The 25,347-nt window shown below is 45.0% G+C and overlaps 2 protein-coding genes and 1 long non-coding RNA gene across 4 annotated transcripts in view; 1 reads left to right on the forward strand and 2 right to left on the reverse strand.

Annotated features, from left to right (window-relative positions):
- Positions 1–8,560, reverse strand: part of SMARCB1 (SWI/SNF related, matrix associated, actin dependent regulator of chromatin, subfamily b, member 1) — a 19,911-nt gene extending 11,351 nt beyond the window's left edge. The window contains 6 exon segments of the mRNA XM_038372797.2: positions 494–631; positions 1,720–1,849; positions 5,205–5,234; positions 5,807–5,918; positions 8,455–8,506; positions 8,508–8,560. Coding sequence (XP_038228725.1) covers positions 494–631; positions 1,720–1,849; positions 5,205–5,234; positions 5,807–5,918; positions 8,455–8,506; positions 8,508–8,545 — 500 coding nt within the window. The 5' untranslated portion in view covers positions 8,546–8,560.
- A 3,078-nt stretch (positions 8,561–11,638) lies between these two features.
- The window catches only part of MMP11 (matrix metallopeptidase 11), a 34,261-nt gene continuing 20,552 nt past the window's right edge, over positions 11,639–25,347 (reverse strand). Inside the window, exons 4-8 of one of the 2 annotated variants that reach the window (XM_038374061.2) lie at positions 24,397–24,530; positions 19,905–20,152; positions 18,788–19,001; positions 14,992–15,249; positions 11,639–13,218 (exon numbers count right to left, since the gene is read on the reverse strand). In XM_038374061.2, the coding sequence (XP_038229989.1) occupies positions 13,085–13,218; positions 14,992–15,249; positions 18,788–19,001; positions 19,905–20,152; positions 24,397–24,530 (988 nt within the window). In that variant the 3' untranslated portion in view covers positions 11,639–13,084. Of the gene's footprint in view, positions 13,219–14,991; positions 15,250–17,067; positions 18,565–18,787; positions 19,002–19,904; positions 20,153–24,396; positions 24,531–25,347 lie in introns of those variants that run through there. The other variant, XM_043498441.1, reaches the window with a different exon arrangement.
- On the forward strand, positions 13,213–14,996 carry LOC119843982. The gene is made up of 3 exons (XR_005289111.2): positions 13,213–13,488; positions 13,939–14,015; positions 14,846–14,996. It is a non-coding gene; the product is annotated as an uncharacterized LOC119843982 (long non-coding RNA).

A 25,347-nucleotide genomic window follows, 5' to 3' on the forward strand; every position in this document is an offset into this window, starting at 1 on the left:
TTATGGACGGCTGCAGACCTGACAGTTCTGAGGACAGGCAGCAGTGGTAGAAACACAGATCAGCAAGGAGGTCACCTCTAGAGGTGCATGAAATATTACAAAACCAGGGAACACACATTTTCTGCTGCCACTGAATTGTCATCATATGGGGTGAAATTCACCCCGTGCAGAGGCCAGTGCAAGGCCTATATGCCACTCAAATTTCCTGAGGCATTAAATGGTTGCAAAGGCCTAAAGAATGGCGCCTCATGTACTCTGCAGGGGCAATTTCACCCAGGGGCATAAGTACTTAGCTTCAAGTAGCACAGTTTAACCAAGAGTGTCTTAGTTTGGGGACAGCTGGTCTTTATCACTAAGTATAACGTACAATTTTAACAGCATCAACAAACCCTGTACACGTCAATACAACATCCCTGCTGCCTCAGAGCCATCCTCTAGACAACTTCATCATGCAGAAAAACTCAGCAGTTTCAACAGCAGGTGACTGACTCACCAGAGCGGGAAGGTTCTCTTCTTATCCCTGCCCATGCGGTTTCTGTTGATGGTTGTCGAGCATGGCACAGCATCGAGGTGATGAGAGCTGTTGGGTAGGGTTGGCACCCACTGGTTATTCCTTTTTGCCTTCTGCTCTCTGGAGGAGGAGATTTAGTGTTAAACTTGAGGTTCCAGTACTAAATATTTCCATTGTCATTATTTATGGTATGGTCATATATACAGCTTTAACACTGATCGCAGGCTACTGCAATGGTAACCTGAAAGCTGCATGGTACATTTTGTTCCATTCATAAGTCTCCTATTGGCTGGGTGGAGAAATCCCCACCACAGCTGGAGAGCATGGGGCTGGCTTTCTGGAAATAGTTTTTAGCCATCTGATGATACTTGGCCCTTCTACAGTACTCACCTCAAATGAGCTCACAGCACTTCAATTTAACATATACCATTGTTCCAATTCATTGCCCAGCTTTTTCTGTTTGATCTCTTTGGTTTAATCTATCCCACCAGTCCTTTTTGGCCAAACAAAGAATCCATTGACAGGACTCATTTCCTAAGTAATCCTACTTTGCCCTTCTACAATGCCTCTTATCCACCGTTCTCAAAATGTTATACAAACTTTAAATATATCCTTACCTACTCCTCTAAGGCAAGTCAATTTGAAGATAGGGAAATTAGGCACAGAAAGATTCAGTGACTTGCCCAAGGTCAGGCAGAGCCAGGGTTGAACTCAGAGTCCCAACTTCTTAGCGCCCAAGCTCTAACCATTAGGAAGCACTCCTTCCCTTAATTAAGAGGCTATCAGTCTATACTCTATTTTTTCCCCAGCAGAGAATTCTACAGCCACATGCACCATTTTTTAAATACCAGAACACATTTGGATTGTGTTCATTTAAGTGACTGCTGCAGTGTATAACTGTGTCTATCTTACGCCCAGACGGTGCACAATGTGGGTGTATTTTTCCCCAGAACATACACTAGAATCTGGGATGAAACAGTCCTAAGGTAAGCAACGTCACCAAGTTTCAAGGTACATGTATGCCAGAAATCAAATTCTTCCATAATAAAGATCTTCATTTAATGAAACAGTGATTAACATTAACAATGTTAAGGAACACAGAAAGCAAATAGATACTTCATCAATATACCCTAGTTTATAGTTTGACTGGGTAGAACAGCTCTTCCAATCACTTCCGCTCTGATCCTAGCCCTCAGCAATGTTATTACCTGAGGTAGGTGGGAGGCTCTGTGCTGATAGACACTGCCTTGTATTTCTCATCATTTCCATCCAAGATCTCTTCCACTTCAGAGGCTTTCAAGAGAGTCACACTAGTGGCTAGTGTTGTATAACCATGATCTGTGACCAGAAAGCATGTAACTGGTTAGCCTTTGAAATATTGTCAATCATGGTACTAATTAATGATTCTGCTGCTGGGGATAGGCAATGTTAACATCTACTGAGAGCCTCTAAAAAACCGAGTAGCTTGGATTCCTTCATCTTGTCCCTTTAAAGCACTTCATTTTATCAGAGTTTGACCTGTCATTGGAGCACTCAGTGCACAGGGAGTTGTGAATTCTGCTGGTCCACTTCTGCCCACAAGCACCACCAACAGGCCCCAGCCCCATTGTGGCTAGGCGCTGTACAACATAAAGATGATCCTTGCTCACAAAGAATAACAATTCTAGTTCTGGGGCCAGTTCAGCCAGTGAGGCAAGTTTGATTTTCTTTGGTAGTGTGACAATCAGGCCAAGTCCCCCCAAGGGGAGAACAGGGGGCTTGAACCCCAAAGAATACACAACTGAATCACATGGTTTATATATGTTACTGTCATATTTTTATATTCAAGTCAGGTCTTTTATGAAAGCCTGTAAGGTTCTGACCTTGATGGTAATTTGAGGATAGATTCATAGCCAGTCTGTAAACATATGTATTTGCAGATACAAAAGTGTACTCATCATTTGTGCTACAACATTCAGCTCCACCTCACAACAGGAAGTTCGTTAATCAGGCAGGGAGGAGCTGCCTCCTTAACCAGATGAGACTATGTCCAAGCAACTACTCTTGTACAACCCCGGAAGTGACAACGGTGGACTATTAAAGTTAGTGGAAAGACACTAAAATGGAAAAAAAACCCCAGTCTTGGAAAACTAAGGAGGGAGATTCCCTTGATCTGGGCAACCATGAATCACCAGTCTGAGGCCTAGTCTACACTAGAAAATTACGTTGGGATAACTAAGTCATTCAGAGGTGTGAAAAATCCATACGAGCAATGCAGTTAAACCATCCTAACCTCTGGTTTAGACAGTGCTAGGTTGATGAGAGAATTCTCCCATCAACCTAGCTACTACCTCTTAGGTCGCTAGAATCTTTTCCGTTGGCGTAAGTAGTGTCCTCACTGAAGCAGCATTTTATGTGTAGACAAGCCCTGAAAGGAAAATAACCTTGCAAACGCTTAAAAAGAAAGAGAGTAAGTAAAAAGCAACCAAAAACTGAGGGCCAGAATCGAAGCAGGGTCCTGTGGGTGAAACACTGGCTCCTTTCTAGGCCAGAGGGCACATTGAGGAACTAGTCAGAGGCAACAGGTAACCTGTATTAGAAATGGGAATTTAGCTAATATAGAAGTGTAAACCTAAAATTGCACCTTTATGTTTATTTTCTATGCAACTTGTGTTTGCTTTTCCTTGCTATTTTTTTTTTTTAAATTCAAACCTTTTATTTGTACCCCCAAAAGGTCTCTAGTGCAAACATTGGGGGACATTCTCCACACAATGAACTGATAACCGGGGAGCATGCATCACTTAGTCAGGGGCATCAAACCAGAGGGGAAGAGTCCAAGAGTCTGGTAGTTAAGAACCTGGGGTAGATGGATTTGGGAAGACTCAGGCCCAGAAAGCTGCAGAGGTCACCCTGCAAGGAATAACTAGGATGGTGGAAGTCAGGGCAAGACCTTGATGATTGTAGGGTGGATACTGGGGTTAGGGGTCTGAGGTGATGGTCTACACTGCAAAGAAAAACCTGCAGCAATGGTTTCAGAGCCCGGGTCAATTGACTTTGGCTCCCAGCGCCGAGGCTGCAGGGCTAAAAATAGCAGCATAGGAGTTTGAGTTCAGACTAAAGCCCAGGCTCTGAAACCCAGCAAGGGGGAGTTTTTAGCTCCGCAGCTGGTCAAGTGATCTGGGCTCCGAGACACCATGTCATAGTTTTTTCTCTGTAGTATAGATGTACCCTGAGCCATAGCAGCAGAGTATTAAGGCACCCAAGGTTGCAGGGCAGGTGCTGACAGAATCCCTTCCTGGTCTGGGTGATCCCCAAAATGTCACAGTAGGTCTTATTAAAATATACCACAGGGAAGACACTGCAACCCCCCTATGATGTGAAATGGAGAAATAAGACCCAGAAAATAAGACCCAAAGTGAAAGCTTTGAAGGGCTGGTTAGTGATGGTACAGCATGGCACCATTTACAAATGACAGCAAAACTGCCTGTGCTAAAATAACTGCTTATGTAAAGACTCTGCTACAAAGAAAGAAGGGGCTTGTTGTGCTGTGGGCAGGAACTGTGATAGTTCCCATCATACATCCCTACCAATGTACCTCAGTGATAATCAACTCTATAACTCTGCGAGGCAGTGCTGCACATCATGAGCAGACCAAGAACTGGGCTATGGCTCCATAACGTGGACAAGAGTCCACAGAAAACAGACTGAGGCTTTTACCAAATACACATGAACCCAGCGCTTCCAGAGCAGAAGACTACGATCCATTATTTAAAGCATCCAGCAGGTTTTTTTTTTGAAGGACAAAAGGAAGAGCTCCAGGTTATTTTAGTAAAGAAGAAAGCTTAGCATTCCTGAAAGAAAGAGAAAAAAAAAAAACAAAACAAAAAAAAAACCCCCAGCACATAGAAATCCCCAGGTCCTCATTAAAATAAGTGTCAGAGCTACATCTAAGGTGCAGTCTATTAAAAATATGACTTCTGGCCAGGAATTCCCACTAGACACAAGTAATCCTACTAACCTGCTTTTCTGGGACTCGGGACCATAACTCACCAACAACGCAGAGACATTTCTAGAGCCAAGACCCTGACTCAGAATGAAAAAGGGCTGAGCAGGCAGAAAAACAATAGCACTCTACTTTCTTTCCCTGTGCCACAGACATCTGTAAGTGCCATCTCGGCTGTAAGCTCTGATGTGCACTTGGAGCCATCCGGAGTGACACAGTCGGGTACCTGCTTCAGCATGGGAGGAATATCCCAGAAACTAATGAACCCTGTGATGCATAAAGGTCTGGAATGGTGTGTGTCAGAAAGTGGTGACAAAGGTTAACCACAGAACTGAGTCGCTCAACAGACCTATCAAAAACATTAATAAAGGCAGGTTTCAGAGTAGCAGCCGTGTTAGTCTGTGTTCGCAAAAAGAAAAGGAGTACTTGTGGCACCTTAGAGACTAACAAAGGTATTTGAGCATAAGCTTGAATGCATCCGATGAAGAGAGCTGCAGCTCACCAAAGCTTATGCTCAAATAAATTTGTTAGTCTCTAAGGTGCCACAAGTATTCATTTTCTTTTTACTGTAAGAACAAAAATTGGGAGAGTGGAAGGGGCAGACCCCAGTTAGAATTAAACATCTGAATACACATATTTCATAGCAGCAGGGGACACAAGAGGGATTCTTTCTCCACCAAAAGGTAAGAACAATGTAAGCTGAGGACTTACATCTTCTGGGGCTGTGACTCCGCTGAGACTCTGTTGAAAAAATAAAAAGCAACAAGTCAGCAGAAAACTCAGAGGAGAAGTAGACATAAATCTGTAACATGTCAGGTTGGTTGTGCTCCAGCCCTGTAGCTTGTAAGGTTATCTTTTAAAAGGAAATTGTTTCATTACTTGCTTCTCTTGCCAAGGAGACTTCTATTAAGATAACAAGATTCTTACTCTCTTCCGTTTCTATTGATACAACTATTGAATACCAGTTCTGGAATCTCTTTCTTTCTATCGCCCGAGAGACAACCAAGGTCAGACAAAACTCCTCTTTTCAAGCAAAAAAAAAAAAAAAAAAAATTGCAACATCACAAAAAGGTTGTGTGTGTGTGTATATATATACATACACACACACAGACACACACACTAGAAGCCTCTTGTGCCAAATGAAATTGTATGGGATTAATTTAGAAATGTATAAATTTTTTGCAATTCAACACATGTAACTGGTTCAATGAAAAATCATAGTTTATGGGTATTTTTAAGAATGTACTTACTTCATTTTTTAAAAACTATCCTTTCAGACTTAAAACATCAGGAATATTTATCAATTTTCTTACCATGCGAAGATGCAACTATTTTCTTCCTCTCTTCTACTGTGGCTAGTCGCCTCCAGAGGGAGGGATACCTTTTGTATAGGGAGCCACGAAACATACGTAGGTAGTTCCCCACCTACAAGCAAAAAGGAGATTTGTTTTAAGGGATGCAGCTCAAATGGAAGGTGTTTCCAGCAGGAATCTGAGGCATACTGATTCCTTTGTGCTGGTGAAGTGGGGCACCCAATGATGATTCTTTCAGCAACAGAACACTTTCTTAGATAACACCAAGACTTTTGTAGCAATACAGAAAATAAAACTTATATTAACCAACATTTCTTTTACCAGCCTGGTGAGAAAGAACCCCATCTTAACAATCCTCCAATTTAATAAAACCACCAGTAGTTTTTATATAATTTCATAATCTAACCTTTCCTAGTCTTACTCCAGCTGGAATTACCCCTTTCTCCCACTGTAGGTTTGTATAGTATGTTTTGATATTATTCCCCCACTACCATCTTTTATATTGAACCTTTTCTGTTTCCAACATTCTTCTTTGTGCAGAACCTAGTAACCTAAGACCTGGTTTGTATTTTGTGTTTTAAATGCTCCGAGGAACATGCAGAGTTCAAACACAAATCAATTCATGACTCACTTGCCAATAATCCCTTTTAAAATTCAGTCAACATCTGTAAAGCAGTTTCATTCTTCCTGGCATAATGTCCACACCTGTGTTATTTTATCTAAGCACTTAATGAGGCTATTTCTAGACTATGAAACTAACATTTATGGCAATAACATACCAGCAGCCTGCAGAGTGTCATACAATGGGGTTTTCTTCTATATTAGAAAACACCCAGTTTGGTTCTAACTCTAGCTTCTGGTTTCTTACTATTTTTGTTATTTGATGTTTATCAGTAAATAGGGTTAGAAAATTAGCTGGTGGCTAAGAGATAATGAGGGTATTTTCCTTCTACACCATTGAGGTTGCGATTTTGATGGTTAGAGAACTGCAGAGTAACACCTCTGCTTTGTTACTTTACAACCTTCCCAGTTCTTTCAGAAGTACCATTGGTTGGGGCCTTGTCATTGCTAAAAATATGCATCTGGAAATTTAAGTTACTCAAGACTCCTCTCCCCCATCAAATGGGGCTGAAATACTTGTTTTTCTGTTTTAAAGGTATAACCAGATCTCGAACGCAGTTGAGCCAATCAAAGATTCTTGCCTCAAATGAGTCAATTCATGGAGGTCGTGCAACATCTGTGACTGACAGAAGCACTGCTTCTGCAAATTGTTACTCCTCTATGCTAAAAGCCCAAGGGAGTCATTGAGTACCTGTAGGAGCATTAACTGGATTTTCCTTATGGTCACCAAGCCTGGACCTAAAATTATCATTTCAATTAAATTAATCATATGGCTGTTTTGGACATTCAGGATCTTTCTAAATAAAATGTTTAGATATCCACAATATATCATGTCATTAAGAAGTGCGATGATGCTTAGGCAGTTAGGACTTGGAGAACACAGAAACAAGTTCCTGATTTTGGTTGAGTCCTTAGGCCCCAATGTGGCAAACACTTAAACATGCTTAACTTGGTATATGACCAGTCTCACTGAAAACCACTACTCAGATCCTGCTCTCCACTCATGCTGTCACTCTCCCTCAACCATGCCAACTGAAGACTCCTAAAGTCTTCTCCTAGCTATAAACATCACCGGCCAGAGCTTCACAACCAGCACAGCTCAGGTGCTGGAAGCACAATACCGGACCTTGTGGGTGTTGAAGATGCCCCCTGTTATAAGGGGGTATGAACCAGGCTGCCGTGAGGAGGGGCAACAACTGCAGTGGCCCCTCCTGGATATAAAGAGATTTGGACAGCATCTGGAGAAAACAACAGCTACTTCAGCCTACTGGATCAGCCCCAGCTCCAAGCAGAGATTTGGGAGCATTGTGCCACTACTAGGGCTGCCTCTCCCCTGCTCCTGGGGCTCGCCACAGTATGGGAGAGCTTGTCTCAGCCAGAGCCCCTTCGCCCCAGGATGGATCCTCCTGCTCCCAGCCTCCCACTTTCGGTAGCCCATTGCTACCAGGTCAGGTCCCACGCAACACCTCCCCGCCCCCTCCCCGCCAGCCCAATTCCTCCTCCCCAGCCCCCCTCCTCCCCCCTGCCAGACTCCCCACCTCCCCTGCAGCCTGATTCCTCCTCCCCAGCCCCCCCACCTCCCCCACCAGCCCCAGTTCCTCTCCCCAGCCCCCCTCCTCTCCCAGTCAGACCCCCATGCACCCCCCTGCCAGACTCCCCACCTCCCCTGCCAGCCCGATTCCTCCTACCAGTCCACCTCCATCCCGGGCAGACCCCCCGCAGCCCCCCCAGACTCCCCACCCCCCCCATAAGCCAGATTCCTCCTATCCAGCCCCCCTCCCCCGCCAAACCGCCCCCGCCAGACCGATTCCTCCTACCACCTCCCCCCGCAACCCCACGCCCCAGTCAGGCGCCACGCGATACCCCCCCCATGCAGGCCCCCCGCGACACTCCCCCCTCCACCTCCCCCCCATGCTCCCCTCAGGCCCAGCCCCCCCCAGGCCGCGCCCCCGCGCCGGGGGTTCCCACAGCAGAGCGAGGCCCGGCCGGGCCATTGTCCCGCCGCCTGCCCCCGGGCGGGCCGGTACCTCGGACCCGATCATGTAGAACTCGCCGTCCTCCTCCAGCTGGAACTTGACGGCTTCTGCCCGAAGGTTTGCTCAGCGCCATCATCATCATCGCGGCGGCGGGCGCAGGGCCGGGGGGCGCCGGGCGCGGACGGGAAGCAAGCGGGGGGGAGGGGGGCGGCTGCGGCCTACTCCGCACGGTCAATGCGCATGCGCCGAAACCGCGGCTCGGGGAGCCCCCGCCCGGCGTGGGCGCGGCCTTAAAGGAGCCGCCTCCGCGTCATCACCCCTCCCCCTCTCGACCCCGTGACGGGGCGCCAGCGGCACGTGCGCGCTGGGTCCGGGGCCCCCCCGAGCCTGGCTCTGGAGGAAGGGGCGTTTTGTGGCCGGCTCTATGGCCTGGGGGGGCGCCGGCTGCAGGGGGTGGGGTTGGCCCTCGGCCTCCCCTCCTCGGCCGCTGTTAGTTACACGCCCGGAGCCAGGGCAGCGTGGCAGGACTTGCCCCCTGAGCAGAGCCGCATTATGGTTTTGGGGGGCCTGGGCCAGAGCAAAGGGGGGGCTCCCCCCCTTCTGCTGCGGTTCCCCCTGCCCCCCCTTCTGCCGGGCGGGGCCTATTTTTTCCAGCCCCCCCAGGTACAGGCCCTATTAGCTAAGTGGCTGATCTGCCGCCGCATGTGAATGGCTCCGACTCCTTGCTGAGCCTGCCCCCGTTGGGGGATGGGGGCGGGTCCACCCCCGCCCCGGCGAGCCCTGCAGCCGCCTTTGGTCCTGCCCTGACCCTGCTGGCAGCAGGGGAGTAACACATTGGGGAGCAGGGGCAGCAGATCCCCACAGGTGCTGGAACAGTGTGTGTAGAGGGGGGGAGCCGAGAGCCTTGAACCAAACTGTAAACTCCGTATGTAGCGGAAGCTGCTTCCAGCCCCTTCTCTCTTGCCCCAGGCCTCGCTCAAGGAAGGGCTGAGCCCTAGCATTGGCATGGTGTTAGTGTAAAAACCCCCCTTGATGCGCTGGCTGTGGGGTTGTTGCCGCTTTGTAGCATTGTTGGCTATAAGCGTGATTTATGTCCACCCGCCATGCTGAGTGATCCTGGCATCGAGGCAGAAGTGGCCTAGCTAGCAATATAGGCCGGGTTCAGAGGAGCAGCCGTGTTAGTCTGTATTCGCAAAAAAGAAAGGAGGACTTGTGGCACCTTAGACACTAACATTTATTTGAGCATAAGCTTTCGTGAGCTACAGCTCACTTCATTCAGTGAATGCATCCAATGAAGTGAGCTGTAGCTCATGAAAGCTTATGCTCAAATAAATGTGTTAAGTCTCTAAGGTGCCACAAGTACTCTTTTTTTTGGGTATAGGCAGAGACATTCTTGTCTTCCTAGAGATGCTTACTTTACCATATAGAGAGGATTTGCATAATAGGAGATTAGCCAACAGTCTTCCCAGCTCCCTGTACAGCTATATATCCCAGACAGCCCTACCTCACATGCAGCTGTGTTCACCTTCTCCAGGCACACTGTTTCCTTCTGAGGGATATCTGCTTAGACTTTCACAGATACCACCCTGGGTATGCCCCATAGTAGGTGTAGATATGCAAACATGGCTATGTTGTGAAGAAAGCTGTTACCTCTTTAGCTGTCCTTCAGGTACATTCAATGGTAGGTCCTCTTTTCTGTAGGGGTTCCACAGAGCTCCAGCCTTGACACTGCATCCAAAGAAGTGAGCTGTAGCTCACAAAAGCTTATGCTCAAATAAATTTGTTAGTCTCTAAGGTGCCACAAGTACTCCTTTTCTCCTTCTATACCCTTTCTATGGGCAATCTCATTTGCTCACACAACTTCAACCACCATCTTTGCATAGATGACTCAGCTCTACCTCTCTACTGCAGAGGTATCTCCCTTTGTCCAGTCCCATATCTCAGCTTCTCTCTCCAGTTTGGACCCCTTATTCCATATCTTCCTTCAAAGTATTAATGCAACACCATCTTCCCAGTCATACAAGTCAACCTGGGAGTCTTCCTCTACTTTCTCTCCCCCTCCATCCACACCCAATCTATGTCATGTTTGCAGCTGCTTCTTCCATAATGTTTGACCTTTAATTCTATTCAGAAAGCTAAACTCAGTCAGCTTCTCTGCATTTCTCGTCTTCTCTCCTGTTGCCTTCTCTACAACTCCCTGACAACCACGTAATCCTCTATAGTTCATTCAAAACACAGCTGTCCAGATTATTTTTGTTACCTGTTACTCTGACCCTATCACCTCCCTCTTTGAATTCCAATTCCCTTTATAGCACCAAACCAAGTTCAGGAGTCTTATTCTCATCTTCAAGAGCCTTCACAACTCTGCTCCCACCTTAATCTCAGCCTCTAGCTCTTCCTCTGTCATAATATCCATTTTAACTACCAGTTTATGAGCTTCTCAAACATCTCCCCTCCTTTTATGCTATACACAAGGCACTAAATCCATAAGGCTACTGACTCTCTTTTTCAAGACTCATTTTTACAATCAGTGACCAGTGGACTGAAGGGTAGATAGGTTAACTAGTTATACTATTGATATTTTTAAACATTTATATTGCTATTGTACATGAACATTGTATGTATTCTAATGCATTCCCCACCCCTTTCTTACATACTTGTCTTCTTAAATGGCAACCTCTTCAAGGCAGAGGCTATGCCTTTACATAGGACTCACTTGCAAGACATGAGCAACACACAGCCCTTCCTTACCACTATTGAGCCTTACCTACTTTCCCAAATGCAATGCTGCCCTCTTATATGAACTTTTTCCCCCAGCATGCCTTTCTGTGTCTGTCCCTTTAAATACTGCAGAGTCAAGCAGCTGCAGCCCTAAAGTAGCCATTTTGTAACTAGTTACTACTTCCTGTGCTTCCTATACTTCCTGAGGGAAAATGATCTTTACTTTTTCTATAGTTTTCCTTTTCTTATTCTTGAGAAGGGAATGTTTCTCACAGCCCTAGTTTTGATCTAGACCTCTAAGTACCACTGAAATATAAAAGTTCAATAATGATAGCATGACCCAAACTCATCTATACTTGTTGCAACTGGGTCTGGTGACCAGGTCACAAACGGATTACAAACAACACCCTTGTACTTACAGCATAGACAGTGCTCAAGATAAGGGTCTGTAGGTGGGATCTGTTTTAAAATTGTGGTTGAAAACTGTTAAAAGAAATTCAGACTAAACAGGGCATAGAAAAAAAGATCACATTTATTAATAGAGCACAGTATATATATATATACACACACACACAGTATATATAAAAAGGTTTTATTACACATTGTACAACATTTACATACTTGCTTTGAGAAGAATGGTTGTAAAACAAACACTGAGAAGAAGTAAAAAACCTAGACCCGAAATTTGAATGAGGTAAAGCTTTAATGCTTAGAGAGAACATGCAGGCCTAAGGATGATAAAGGCCACTGAGCCATATCTCTTTATTTGCTGTGGGTCGGTTTAAATCCCACTTTGCCTCTGCTAACTCGGTCTGAAGGAAAGCTGATAAATAGTAAGGATAACTGAGTAAGTTGCTACCCTCCCTTGACCTCCCTTTCTTGGGCAATCAGAAAGGGCCACCCTAGGTTTATTTTGCTAACCAGGATTGTTACAATACATAAAGTTTTGCTATGCAGCAAAAACAATGATATCTGGAAGCAGATACATTTTTGCTCAATTGGAGATATGGGGAAGGAGGTGAAAGATGGGAAGGTAGATGCGTGAGGAATAGATAAGAAAAAATGCATGACCCTCTTTTGTGTACTGATTTTCAGCAATAGGAAGAGAATAAAGAAGTGAAACAAGGCACAAACACTGGTTTTGAATTTGGATAGACTTAACCTAAAATTCTGGTAAAGTTGTAGACACCTGGCCAGTATTCTGATGAGCTAGTGTCCTGTGAGATCCCAGAGTTAGTAACAATATATGGAGATATAGGGCAGTGTCCAGCACTGAAACCTAGCACCTTTAAAAAACCCAAACAGAATACTTTTACAAATCAATATAAAATTATTTTGAATATTAGTGACAATACAAAACAAAAACAGAAATATCAATAGACCTGGGACAAGATGCTGAAATGCAGGGTCCAAACTCACCTTATTACCATGGTGAAGCAGCCCCAGCAAGCCCTGGGCACGTCTTGAATCTGAATTTGGGAACAGTTAAAACTCCCCTTTCAATGTTAGGAAAGTTGGCCTCAGTGGAATCCATTCTCAACAGTGCTGATGTCAGGAACAGCAATAGTGGCTGTGCTGTGGGCAATGTTAACATGGGGAATACCAGTGGGATCCATTTTCTAAGTGGATGGGGCGCAGATAACTTTGGAAGCATGACCCATTCCAGGCTGGCCTCTAGGATCTAAGTGCTGGAAGTGCTAAAGTAGCCACTCAACAGCAGTCAGGCTGCATCCTTATTTCCAACACCAAGCTGTGATTGGGGGCCCCTGGAATCTGAAAACGGGCAGTCACAAGTCTCCTCAAGCCATTTGTACAGTCCATTGTGTCAGGTGATGGGCATAGCAAGAGGCCAAGAATGCATATGAGATTTCTCTCTCTGAGAGCATGACATCTTTCAAAGTGACAGGTGGAGACATGGGGAGATGGGAGGGGAATCTGGAGGACGACAGCACCCATCTCTTCATCTGAAGAAATTGGAGGAGGGTGCACAGCTGAAGAAGTCATGGCTGATCTGGCGTGGGTAACCCTCTAGCACTTTCACCTGCACTGGGTCGAACTTCCAGTAAAACCGGCCTTTCAAGAAATAGGCAAAACCTGTGGAGGAGACAGAGACAAGTGTCAAAGGAGTCAGAGCAGATGTGATTTACGGGACTCTTCATTTTCTAGTATTATTACTCCTTGTGTTTATATCCCATAGTGGACTTCATGCTCAATTTGCCGGTGGGCAAAGCGGTGGCAAAGACCCACGATGAAGGATGGTTCGCTAACTAGCAAAGAAGAATGAGGAGGAAGCTGGAGATGCTGCAAGGATCATGTCCTCTACATGCAGCTTTGTGACTCAGCAATTGGCATGGTTGTGGAAAGGTCAGTGAGAGTAGAGGGGTCAGAATGAGGCCCTTTATCAGTACAGCAAGGAATTGATGGAATAGGTGTAGGCTATGGCTGAAAGGAGTCTATTACTACCAAGAGATTTCTTTGGGATTTATGTCATAGATTTTCATAGATTCCAAGGCCAGAAGGTACCATTGTGATCATCTTGTCTGATCTCCTGTAAAACACAGGCCATAGAACTTCCCTAAATTCCTATAGGATATCTTTTAGAAAAACATCCAGTCTTGCTACAAAAATTGTCAGTGATGGAGAATCTACCACAGACCTTGGTAAATTGATCTAATGGTTAATTTTTCCCACCATTAAAAATTAATGCCTTATTACCAGTCTAAATTTGTCAAGCTTCCACTTTCAGCCACTGATTAGTGTTATACCTTTCTCTGCTAGACTGAAGAACTCATTAAATATTTGTTCTCTGTATAGGCTAATCAAGTCTCATGGCCTTCACCTTCTCTTTGTTAAGCTAAATCGATTTAGCTGCTTGAGTCTATTGCTATAAGGTAGGTTTTCTAATCCTTTAATCATTCTCGTGACTCTTCTCTGAGCCCTCTCCAATTTATCAACACCCTTCTTGATCTGTGGGCATCAGAACTGGGCACAGTATTCTAGCAGCAGTCGCATTGGTGCCAAATACAGAGGTAAAATAACCTCTCTACTCCTCGAGATTCCCGTTTATGCATTCCAGGATGGCATTAGCTCTTTTGGCCACAGCATTACACTGGGAGCTCATGTTCAGCTGATTACTCACCATGACCCCTCAAACTTTCAGAGTCACTGCTTCCCAGGATAGAGTCCCCCAACCTGTAAGGATTGCCTACATTAATGCACAACATTTCTAAAGGAATCCCTTGGAAGGGGAGGGCATTAGGGTTGATACATCTGTTGTCAAGTGTTCTCGATGTATCACTGGATGATGAGGCCGTGTAGTGTCACTGTGCCATTTTCAGCAAGGAGCCCTAACTGGGGGAATGGTAGAATGTCTTTTATATTCCCAACACCATTATAAGCAGTGAAATGTTGTCTGTAGTTCTGGCACCTGTGCATCATTTTCTTCCTTGAGGGTGAAACAGGAGCAGGTTTCCTTGTGCCATTCTCCTATTAGTAGAGATTTGGGGAGTTTCTCCATCTCTCCCCTTAAAAAAAAAAAAAAGCATCTGCAATGTCCTACATGTATTTCCTTTTAGGGGATAATGGTACTATTGGGGTTTTAATTGTTTAATCACATGATCTTCTACAGAATGGATGATAAATACCTGTTACACACCCATTGCAAGCTTAACTGCATGATCTCTGTACAAATTGTTATATACATGTATTATATTTTTCTTAGGGATGAAAATTTGCAAAAGTGCTTCACTATTAATAGTCCAGATTAAAATAAATGTCCAAATCCTGCTGATTCCCTTCGCACCTGAGATGCAAGAATAACCAAGAAAGCCCACACAAGAACAGGCCTCTATTCCGATCTGCACTCACCAAACTCATCCTGGAAAGCAGCATCAATTTCCTGGGGGATGCCACGCCAGTCGGCCATCCTGCGGGGGTAGATGGTCTCCACCTGGCGGGTGCTAGGGTTGAAGCGCCAGTAACTGCCTCCCTTGAAGAAGTAAATCTTGTTCGTCTCTGTCCCCCACATCAAAGCTGCCTGGACAGGAGAAGCAGATAGGCCCAGCTCCGAGATAGAAGCAGGGCCAGACACACGTCTCTCGCCATCATAAATCCAGTACTGAGAGCCTGATGATGAGGCAAAAGAATATAGAATGACAGGAGTGACCACAAGCTGTTTACTGTCTAATGACCGTATGGCGACCTGTGTGAAATGACCTGAAATTTCAGGCCAGTCCCAATGGACAGGTGTCCATGACAAAAAAATAACCACTAGCACAACTGGCACCCTTGCTGATGACCATTGAGACGCCATGCATCAAATGGACAGGGGAGAATAAACTCTCATTTCACCTCTAAGCAAGGCTGATGCCAGGGAGAAAGTCTGCCTTTGCTGTATCTGTTCCTTGAATGAATAGATGGCTTCATTTTCTAGGGCAGTCAAGCAGTCTGTCTAGCTTGTTATATGGTGCCCATCACTAGTGTGGGAGTGCACATATACAGCAAAGAGCGGGTTAGTTTTTTTAAAGTAGTTATTGTGGGTACGCTGATACAAAAGAATGGGGTTTGAATTTTGCTCTGAATGCGCTAAGGGAGGTCTGAACCCTTTTACCACCATGACATTTATGAGTCTGTTTCATTTTTAATCTAAAGGAAGACAACATGCGGGGAAGGGGTGTGTGGAAATCTGTGAAGCAACATTGCCAAGCATAATCCCCATCTCATCCACACCTTGCGTCTGTTTTATTCTCCCTGCCCAAGAGCCTGAGGCTACCATGTGGGGAGAGGGAAGAAGAAAAATGGACCTCCTTTGATGTGGGGGGGAGAATTAAGTGAGGGGTAAGGTCTGTGCACGGAGAGTCTGTGCATACTGAGGTGTGAGTGACATGCTCTTGAAGTCTAAGCCTTAAATAGAGAGAGAACTAGATATGCAACTGCATGTGCAAAAATGTCTGTGCAATTATACACCTACAGTGTGCACACTAGCTACTGTTTTGGCATATACAAATGACAGATATGAAACTGGTCATTTGCACGATCCATTATGATAACTGAATATGCAACTGCTGTAATTGCACAGGCAAACTAACTTGCAGCTGCATGCACATTATTTGAAAATGTAGATCTAAACCAAACGGTATTGTAATGACTGAAATTAAAGATCCATTTCTGGGGGACCACATATAACAAGCAGGTGCTTCAAACTCCCGCCACAGTGAGCTGTCCCCGTGGGGACATCAGTGATGTTGGTGCCTAAACAAGCAAACAAAGCAGCCCAGTTAATGTCAAACTTTGCTAGAAAGAGAAACACAGGAAGGCCAAAAATAATTTTATTTTTGCTAATTGGAAAAAGACCAAATCAGTGGGGAAAAACCATTTTCTGTTTATACTTATTGCAGTATTGTAAAGTGTGGAAAATGGAAATTACATTTAAAATTATGACGAGTCCTTGAGAGGGTTCTTTTAATTTGTTTATTTAACTACTGGATGTAGCTGGGAATCCTTCAGCAGAAAGTATTGCTTTCCTTTTAAAAACCTCACTCTGCCTATTCCCTTGTCACTCACTGAAAAACTATAGCTTCCTGGCACTGCCTGCGTTGTGGAAATACAAAACAATGTACCCAGTTCTGGCTATAACTACTGCTAAGAGAGATTGTCTAGATGGTGGTGTTAAGGCTGTGGTGGAGGAAAGGAGGACCAACTGTAAGCTGTTCAGTGCAAGAACCACCTTCTACGCTGTGCGTGTTCAGTGCCTCACACAACTGGGCCCCGTTCTTGGCTGGCCCTTAGGCACTCTCGTAATAAACATGATTAATAATACATCCATACGTATGTAACTAACATGGCTACCCCTCTGATACTTGACATCCGTAAGTGTGCCTGTGTGTTTAAATGGGGGATCTGCATAAACGAGCAAGAAATGGTCAAAATAAAATAAAGACCAAAATAATGTTTTGAGTTTAGATTAAAATTGCAATCTTCATGATTACTCCTAGACATTTAATGGTTTCTTTATGCAACACTCCATAGCACTGCTCTAGTTAAAATCCTGCCAGTTTTAGCAGGATGTAGGATAATTCTGGATGCTGACCCATTTGATATGGTCTGTGTGATATACTGAGTAATGATGCAGAGACCACACACACACAAAACTGGGCAACAGTATCCTACCAGCTTCTGGATTTTCTCTACGTAATTTAGACTTGGAAAGAGAGTTAAAGAAAACGGTGAGTGCTCATCCGGGTGAAAGAGGGTAAATTATTATTCTTGGGTTCCAGAGATCCTAAGGAACAAATTTGGTGTCTTCACTGGTTTTTAAAGTCACTGCATTTACCAGAGAATGCATATCTGGTTCCAGGCAGAGGCATTAGGAATGCCAGGGCTTTGTTTAATCTCTGGGCCAGCTTTTGCAACCTCAGTCCCTACTGTAAGAGGGAATAAGGTGTGCAGATGTTCTGCCATGGCTGCAGGGACTCAAGGGATTCCCGCTAGAGTTAGAACTTTGAAGGTGCACCTTGCGTTCCCTTCTTGCGCCAACTTTCCTCTGATGGCTGGTGCAGAAGTTGGGTGGTAGGCCATGGCCTTACTACCTTTAGTGTATGTCAGATGCTTGTGTGCTGGAAGCACAATGACCATACCTGTGGCTTGCCCCTTACATGGTTGGGGAGGGGGGAATGCTCCTAGTACCACCTCTCCTTTTCCACACAGCCACACACACAGGCTCGCTGCAATCTAGTCCTAGGTATGTAGATTCCTGAAACGTTTGTGCTTGTTTGACAAATTGCACTGCACAATTTTGAGTCCTTGCACTGAAGGAAGTATTGTCCCATCATGCCCAGATGGATGCCAGGGCGTCACTGCACCTGACTGAACTCCAGACTGTTGGGACAATGATGGAAGTCTCTGCAGGTGTGAGCCATCTTTGCCCTTGCTCAGAACTTACATTAAAGCACTCCTTGGCCAGACCAGAGAACTGGGGCCACTGGCTATAAAAAGTAATCCTGACCAAGCTAAGGTTTTTATATGATCTCACTTAGACAGGTGCAAATCAGGAATAGCTCCATGGAAGTCAGTGGAGTTACACCAATGTAAAACCAGTCAATCCGGCTTCTGATTTCAATGTCCAAGCTGAATGAGATGCAGAAATAAACAAATACCCATAAATAGTGGGAAAATCAATTGGAACTCTCTGTTCAATACACTAGATTCGGGAAACTCTTTTGCCTCTAAGTAACCAAGGTGAGAATATTTACCAGCTGGACAATGCCACTTTAAGAAGAGCTGGCCTGTTCCTCTTCACCAATTTTCATCCCAAAGGATAGGCGGTAAGTGTTACCTTCACTCCTCATCTGTGAGTCAGGCACATTTCCAGAGCCACTAGGCAGAGACTTGGAAGCAAAGTGCTCATGTTCCAAAGAAGGAAAGTTTGATATTTGGCTTTGTCTAAAGTGAAAGTTTATCCCCTCTCCCACCTCGACATCTGTTAAAATATTAAAACTAAGGAGAGAGGAAAACAAACAAAGGGATCCTTATATTAGGGGGGGTGGGTTTTTGATGCTGCCAAGAACATTTTCATGCCCTGGAACCTACTGGGTTTTGTGTCCCCCACCCCACCACAGGAGTTTGTCCTTTCTAGCCCTCCGATCCCATCTCTGTTCTCGCTTACCTTGGAAAAACCAGATATTTCCTAGGGAGTCCTCAAAGGCTGCGTCGACGGAGCTTGGAATTCCCTGCCAGTGGCGAGAGGCCAGGGCCGGGTAGCCAGCCTGCAGCTTCCCATTCCGGAGCCGCCACACGTAGTGTGACTTGAAAAAGAACAGCTCCCCCCGGATGGTGGAAACGGCGTCAAAATCCGTGTCACAGGCATCAGGCTGCACAGACTGAGAATACCGTATGCCAGTCAGGTGCTGAGCTCTGAGGGGCACCCTGCCCTCATGTCAAACTCAGCGGGTCACCCTGCCCTGGCCTGGTGCCTCACCCGAGGAGGCTGTAGATAGTCACTGCAGACAATAGGGTCTTTCCCAACTAAAATTTAAATCCTCCCCATGCTTCACTGATCAAGACAAGTGTTTGAATCAAGAAGCCTGGGAGTGAGGAGGAATTTGACTTACTGCATTGTCTGTCGGAGGCAATTTGACTTAGCGCATTGCCTGTTGGTTTGCCCTGGGGTGAACTGGGCTCTGTGCCTATATACACACCGACTTGTTTATTAACGTGACAGGTAACCTGCCTTGGCTACAGCTAGGTGTTGCATGCGCAGGTGCTGGGCAAGCATCCCTACGCAGCTTTGCCAGTGCGTCTCAATTCTGCTTGGTGCTACCCACCTCTGCTGACATTGATCATCTTTGCACAGTGCTTTGAGATCTACCAGTGAAAAGTGCTGTAGAGGAGCTAGATATTGTTACTATTGCAGTCCTCGCGGCCCCTACACAGCTCCGCCAACACACTCCTGCCTTGACCTTCATTGCCCCTGCAAGGAAAATCTTTGACTCCTCTTCACCAGGAACTGCCAATCATGCTAACATGTGCCAAGCTGGGAGATGGAAGGGGGTTCAAGTGCAATCAAACCCCTTTCACTTGTCATCTACCCCAGGCCTGGTGTAGCCAGCTCCCAGGGCAGTGGGATTCCCAAGGAATCCCCTATTCTCCTTCTTTTCTTTGCTGTGGTTTCCCCAGAGCCTCATCAGGGGGTGATTCTACAAGAAAAAAGTTTGGGGTTGCCTTAGTACTAATGGGGGTACTTGGTAATAGTGGCTTTGATGCAAGCATTGCTGGTCACTCACCTCCACGTTGGTGATCTCATTTGTTTCAATGTCTGGTGGGTTTGGCTCTGCCTTCTGTGTCGGGGCTGGCACTGGATCGGTCTTTGGTTTCCCATAGAGGTACTGGATGCCTTGTTTGTCATCCTCACTCAGGCTCAGCGGGTAGCGGAAGATGTAGAAAGGAGACATCAGTGACTTGGAGACAGCAGTGTGCTGTAGGCCCAGGACGTGACCAAATTCATGAGCAGCCACTTGCAGTAGGTCAGTCCCTGCAAAGGGAAGAGGGTGCAGATATTTTTCAGTGTGCTGGAAGACACCCAGGATGGGCAGGGCCCTCACTGTTCATACGGTGGGACCACAAAAAGTTCAGTGCAAGAGGGAATCTGCTTTTCAGGGAGATCCAGTTGGGTTGACCGTAGTCCAAAGGGGTCTGTCGATTTGCCTCTTGTCCTATAGTGAGCGAGCATCTCAGGGGGTTGAATTCAGGACCCTCCTGATTCCCAGCTCTTTGCTGTAGCGCTAGGTGCTGTAGCCTTTTTAAAGGAGGCAATCCCAGCAGCCGTGCAGAGTGGTGGGGGTGGGCTGGTTTTCCAGCCAGGGCTTTGGAACTGTGTGAGTTGGGTCACTGAGCGTCTTCACCTTTTCCCATCTGCTAGCCTGCACATATCAACAAGTTACAATTCTGCCTCCAGTGGGTTCTGCACATGTCACCAGCATAGGGGTCAATGGCCCCAGCTCCCAACAGAATCTTCCCCCTACTTTTGGGGGGAAGGTTCTGCCTTTGGCAAATCTGTGGGAATCTGGCCCACAGGAAGCAGACACTAAGGCAGTGTCCAGTTAGATCAGCATTGCAAAGGGGGAGCATCGTTCCTTGATTAGCAGCTAACATAGTGGGGTTCGCAGCAAGACATCATCCAGTGGAACATCTGGTGTGATGCAGAACCATGCCACCAGGACCACTCTGAGAACAGCAATGGTAAACAAATGGTGCCACACAGACAGCAGGGGGCGATCACATATTGCTTTTTGGTTTGTCGTGAGAGCATAAAAGGCAAAATAAATAAACCATTTCTCATGTTTTATCCAGCCCTTCCCACCCAGACTCTAATAGATTTAAGGGAGGACATGCTTAGGCATAAACTATTTGAAAGCATCTTTAAAGGGAACATAAAGGGATTCAGGTGTGTAGAAACAGACTACACTTGGGAGATCTCCTTTAGCTCCCTGCTGATTGCTTTCAGGTTCTAAAATTGTAGGAGAAAAAGACCTTAAAAGAACAAATTAAGCAACAAAGGAAGAGTCCTAATGTTGTTTCCTAATGAGCCCGAATGCAATTAATTCTTCCCTGGTTTCAGTCAGAAATCTCCAAGTTTTAGCTCCATTGGAAAGAAAAGAGTTGGCTAACCAGGGTGGATAAAAATCAATTTAAAAAAAAATTTTTTTAAATTGTATTTTTTTATTTAAATCGGATTTTTTTTATAAAATGCTTTTTGCGGAAAAATGCTATCTAAAGATAATTTTACTTAAGATACATTATAACTCAAAGATCTCATCATGGAATAGGGATTATAAATTCTAATTCTATAGTATGAGACAATATATTAATGTAATGTTTAAGAAAAGTTTTGTAAATGAGTTCCAATAGTTCATAAATTAGGGACCCAATCTTCTGGGGTTCTACACGCTTCTGTATAGATAATTTAGGTAAATCTTTTCATCTACCCAATGGGACTCAGTGCTCGGTCTAGAAGATACCATTAGAGATGTTAGTTTTGCAGTTCTCAAACTGTGGATTTGTGTCTCCAGAGGTAACATGCTTGTTAACAGCAAAAATTATTTAAATAAAATAAAATAAAATATAGAGGTGAGAAATAACATACCTCAACTCTATTGTCCCTCTGCAAATTTGTGTACACAGAGTCAATCCTTTACCTTTCTCTAAAAGTGCAAAGTTTCAAAAAGTTCAATGAATAGAAGATTGTTGGGGGTGGACAAGATAAATCTGGACAAGGAGAAGTCATCTGGAGATAAATGTGAGAAGGGAGGGACATATCTTTTTTGTTAAAATATTGTATGTTCGCTGTTGAAGAAAACAATCCAGAATACTTAACGTTGTTGATTTAATTAAATAAAACAATTTTAATGTCTGTCTGGTGATGTTCTCCTCCTAATACAGCATGGCAAGAAAATCCTCCAAATATTAATGATTAACCTGTTGAATTGGACATAGTTCACCTCCCAGTGACTTCATAAATATCTGCTTCAATTACCTTTGGTAAATGAAATAACCAAACACTCATTCATTTTCTTATAAAAAGAAAAGGAGTACTTGTGGCACCTTAGAGACTAACAAATTTATTAGAGCATAAGCTTTCGTGAGCTACAGCTCACTTCATCGGATGCTCACGAAAGCTTATGCTCTAATAAATTTGTTAGTCTCTAAGGTGCCACAAGTACTCCTTTTCTTTTTGCGAATACAGACTAACACGGCTGCTACTCTGAAACCTGTCATTTTCTTATGTAGCTGTAAAACTAATCTGAAAAGTTTTCAAAATAAACCACCGTTTAAAAATGTATAGTGTGTACCTTCTACAAATGAAACCTACCTCTATCTCTGAGTTGTGAAAATATGTTTTAAGATTATAACAACCAACAAGAATGCACTTTTATGTAGAAAACCATGATTAAATTGAGTCATCCTGACTAGTGATTTAAATCAAATCCACCCTGTAGTTAACTGAGCTGGTGTGTTTAGTGCATGGGCTACTGCCCCAAAGGGGGAAGGGCCAGCTCCCAGGGTGCATGGGCATGCTGCAGAATATTCCAGTGGGATGTGGTACGAACACCTGGGAAAGTTTGATAGAGAGGACAAGTGAACTTGGCTTTTTTGCAGCCCCCTGAAATGTGTCACGTTTGCTCAGCACTGACACAATTGAAGTGATCACATCTAGGTCAGTTGAGAATCTGGGATTTCTACCTCAGTGATTTATTAAACACTGTCAAAAAATCCTGTTTAGACTGGCAGACTCCTCACTCTCTGCTTTCCAGTATTGGCAGATCTGCAGAGCTGTGCTCCAATTTTATGGGGAGCTGAACAACAGCGCATCTGAAAAAAATCTTTGCATGGGAAGAGCCATAAAAGAGCATGGAGCCAGGAACTCCAGAGGGCTAATCCTGGTTCTGACAATGATATGCTGTGTGACCCTTGGCCAAGTCACTTATGCCTCTAGGAACTTTGGTTTCTTCGCCTGTAAAATGGGGATAAGGATATTTCCCTGCTTGAGAGAAGGCTTGCAAGGGTTAATTAATGTTTACAAAGCTCTGGAGGATATTAAATTGGAAGAACATGCCAAATGTGATTATCCCCAGTTATTACTGAAGCCACATATGAAAGAGAGAGTGAACGATGATGGAACTTGGCCTGGTCGGTTTCAGCAGGTTTTCAAGCTCTCCTCCAATACACGATTAATGAAGAGGAATATATTAAGAAATATTTCAAATGGCTTATCTAACTTCTGGGAGAGTGGTGAAAATTGATTGCAGATGTTCCCAGAGTCTCCCATTGCAAGACTGGTGGGAAGTACCTCAGATATTTCAAAAGTTACTGGTGTTGTTTATTTATTATCCAGTGTTGGAGTGTGCTTGATGCTCTACAGACAAAAAGACAGTCCCTGGCCACAGGGAGTTTATAAAGTGTCAGTAAAGTCAATGGGGAAACTGCCATGGACTTCAGTGGGTGCAGGACTAGGCCCTAAACACTGACCCGCACAAGGCAAGCTGTACAGAGAAACCCTGAAGGGAAGGTGTTAGCTTAGTTGTTTTTTTCCCCCCTTTCTTCTCCCTATAGATCACGTTGGGGTAGAGGAGGGTGATAAATGGGAGTTGTTATCTGTGCATCTTGCAGAAGAACTGAGGCCTTAGGTAGTGATCCTACTAGATCAAGTTACCCTATGTATCTTGTGAGATGTTATAGCATTAATCCCTGAACACTACAGTGATACCAGCTTGGCTCTATTATTAGGAAAGTCATTTTTACTTGATCTGGAAATCAAGTCGCTCCCCCATATGACCATGAGATGTTGTGGGGGGCTCAGCGTGTTCCCAAGCCAAAGTGAGAGATTGGGAGCCTGTGTTGTTTCCCTTTAGAGACTTTCAAGAAGAAAGGTTTTGAAAACAGATGGTGGACAATGGGGACTGGGACCGAGACATGCCAATTATACAGGACTTTGGCAGAAAAACACTCCACCCCAGTGTCTGGGGCTTAGTTTCCCTTCATCTCTCCCCTGTTTTATTTTCTAGCTGTGGCTCTTTGAGTGACCTGGTCTTAGAACCGCACTTAACTGTGATTAGAAAGAGACAAGGACAAAGACCATGTGAAGTGCCCCGCCCTGGCGTGCGGACAAGCCTGTTCAGACCTCTTCTCTCTGAATTAAAACATTCTCTGAATTTACATTTATCAGTGGCCTTCCACTCCCCAAACACACCAATGCCTCCATCTGAATCCACAACACACCTAAGTTGTTCCCAATGGTCCAGGTCTCGTCGTAGTCAAAATGGACATCTCCCTCACGGTGGGTCTTGGGGAAGAATGCATGCGCCAGGATGCCTCCAGGCCCGTCAAAGGGCAGGTTATCGCCATGCCAGTACCTGGAGGGCAAGCACATGGCAGTTCAGTGAAACTGCACTTGGCAGCCAGGGTGAGCCTTGAGAACAGCACCACAAGCCTATTTGTATCATTCAACTTCGAACTGTCCCTCGTGTCCCTGCAAACCTCGTTCTAAGTAGGGAGGCCGAACCGTCACACAAGCCTAGTGCCTTCACACCAGGCCACAGACACTATTAGTTTATCATCGGTGTTTGTTCCTTCCCCGGTTCAGCTTTCATCAAGCCTGTAAAATTCAGGCGAAGGCTGATCAAGCTACTATCATTAAGGCAGCACAACTGAATTGCGTGGAACACATGGACACTTCCTGGGCCAAATCCTCAAGTCCTCACTCAAGCCAAACTCCTGTTAACTGAGGAAGCCCTGGAGAGAGGTGAACAGTGCAGAGAAGTGGAGACAAACATGGAAGACAGCCCACATCCTCCTCCCTTGGATGGGATCCACAATCCCTTTTATTAGCTTTGTGCAAACATTCATTGGAGTGAAGTTTTGCTCCTGCAAATATTTTGCAGAAAGTGAAGTGCAGGCCTGGAGTCAAGATTCATTTAACCAAGAAGCTAAATTTGTTTTGGGGCAAAAGGTCAGGTCATTCAATCCAGGGAGAGACTGAAGAGCTGGAAGCAGCCAAAACAAACACTGGGTCAAAGATCCCTGGCTGACAAGTGGTAGCATAAATTAATCGGGGGAACCATTTTCAATAATAAACCAATTAGTAAAATAAATGATTCTTTGTTGTACGGTGGCACCCAATCAGGGCCCCAGTACGCTAGATACTGTACATGCACATAACAAAACAATAGA

The sequence above is a fragment of the Dermochelys coriacea genome, chromosome 15 (genome assembly GCF_009764565.3).
Source record: "Dermochelys coriacea isolate rDerCor1 chromosome 15, rDerCor1.pri.v4, whole genome shotgun sequence".
In the NCBI taxonomy this organism is placed as follows: Eukaryota; Metazoa; Chordata; order Testudines; family Dermochelyidae; genus Dermochelys; species Dermochelys coriacea.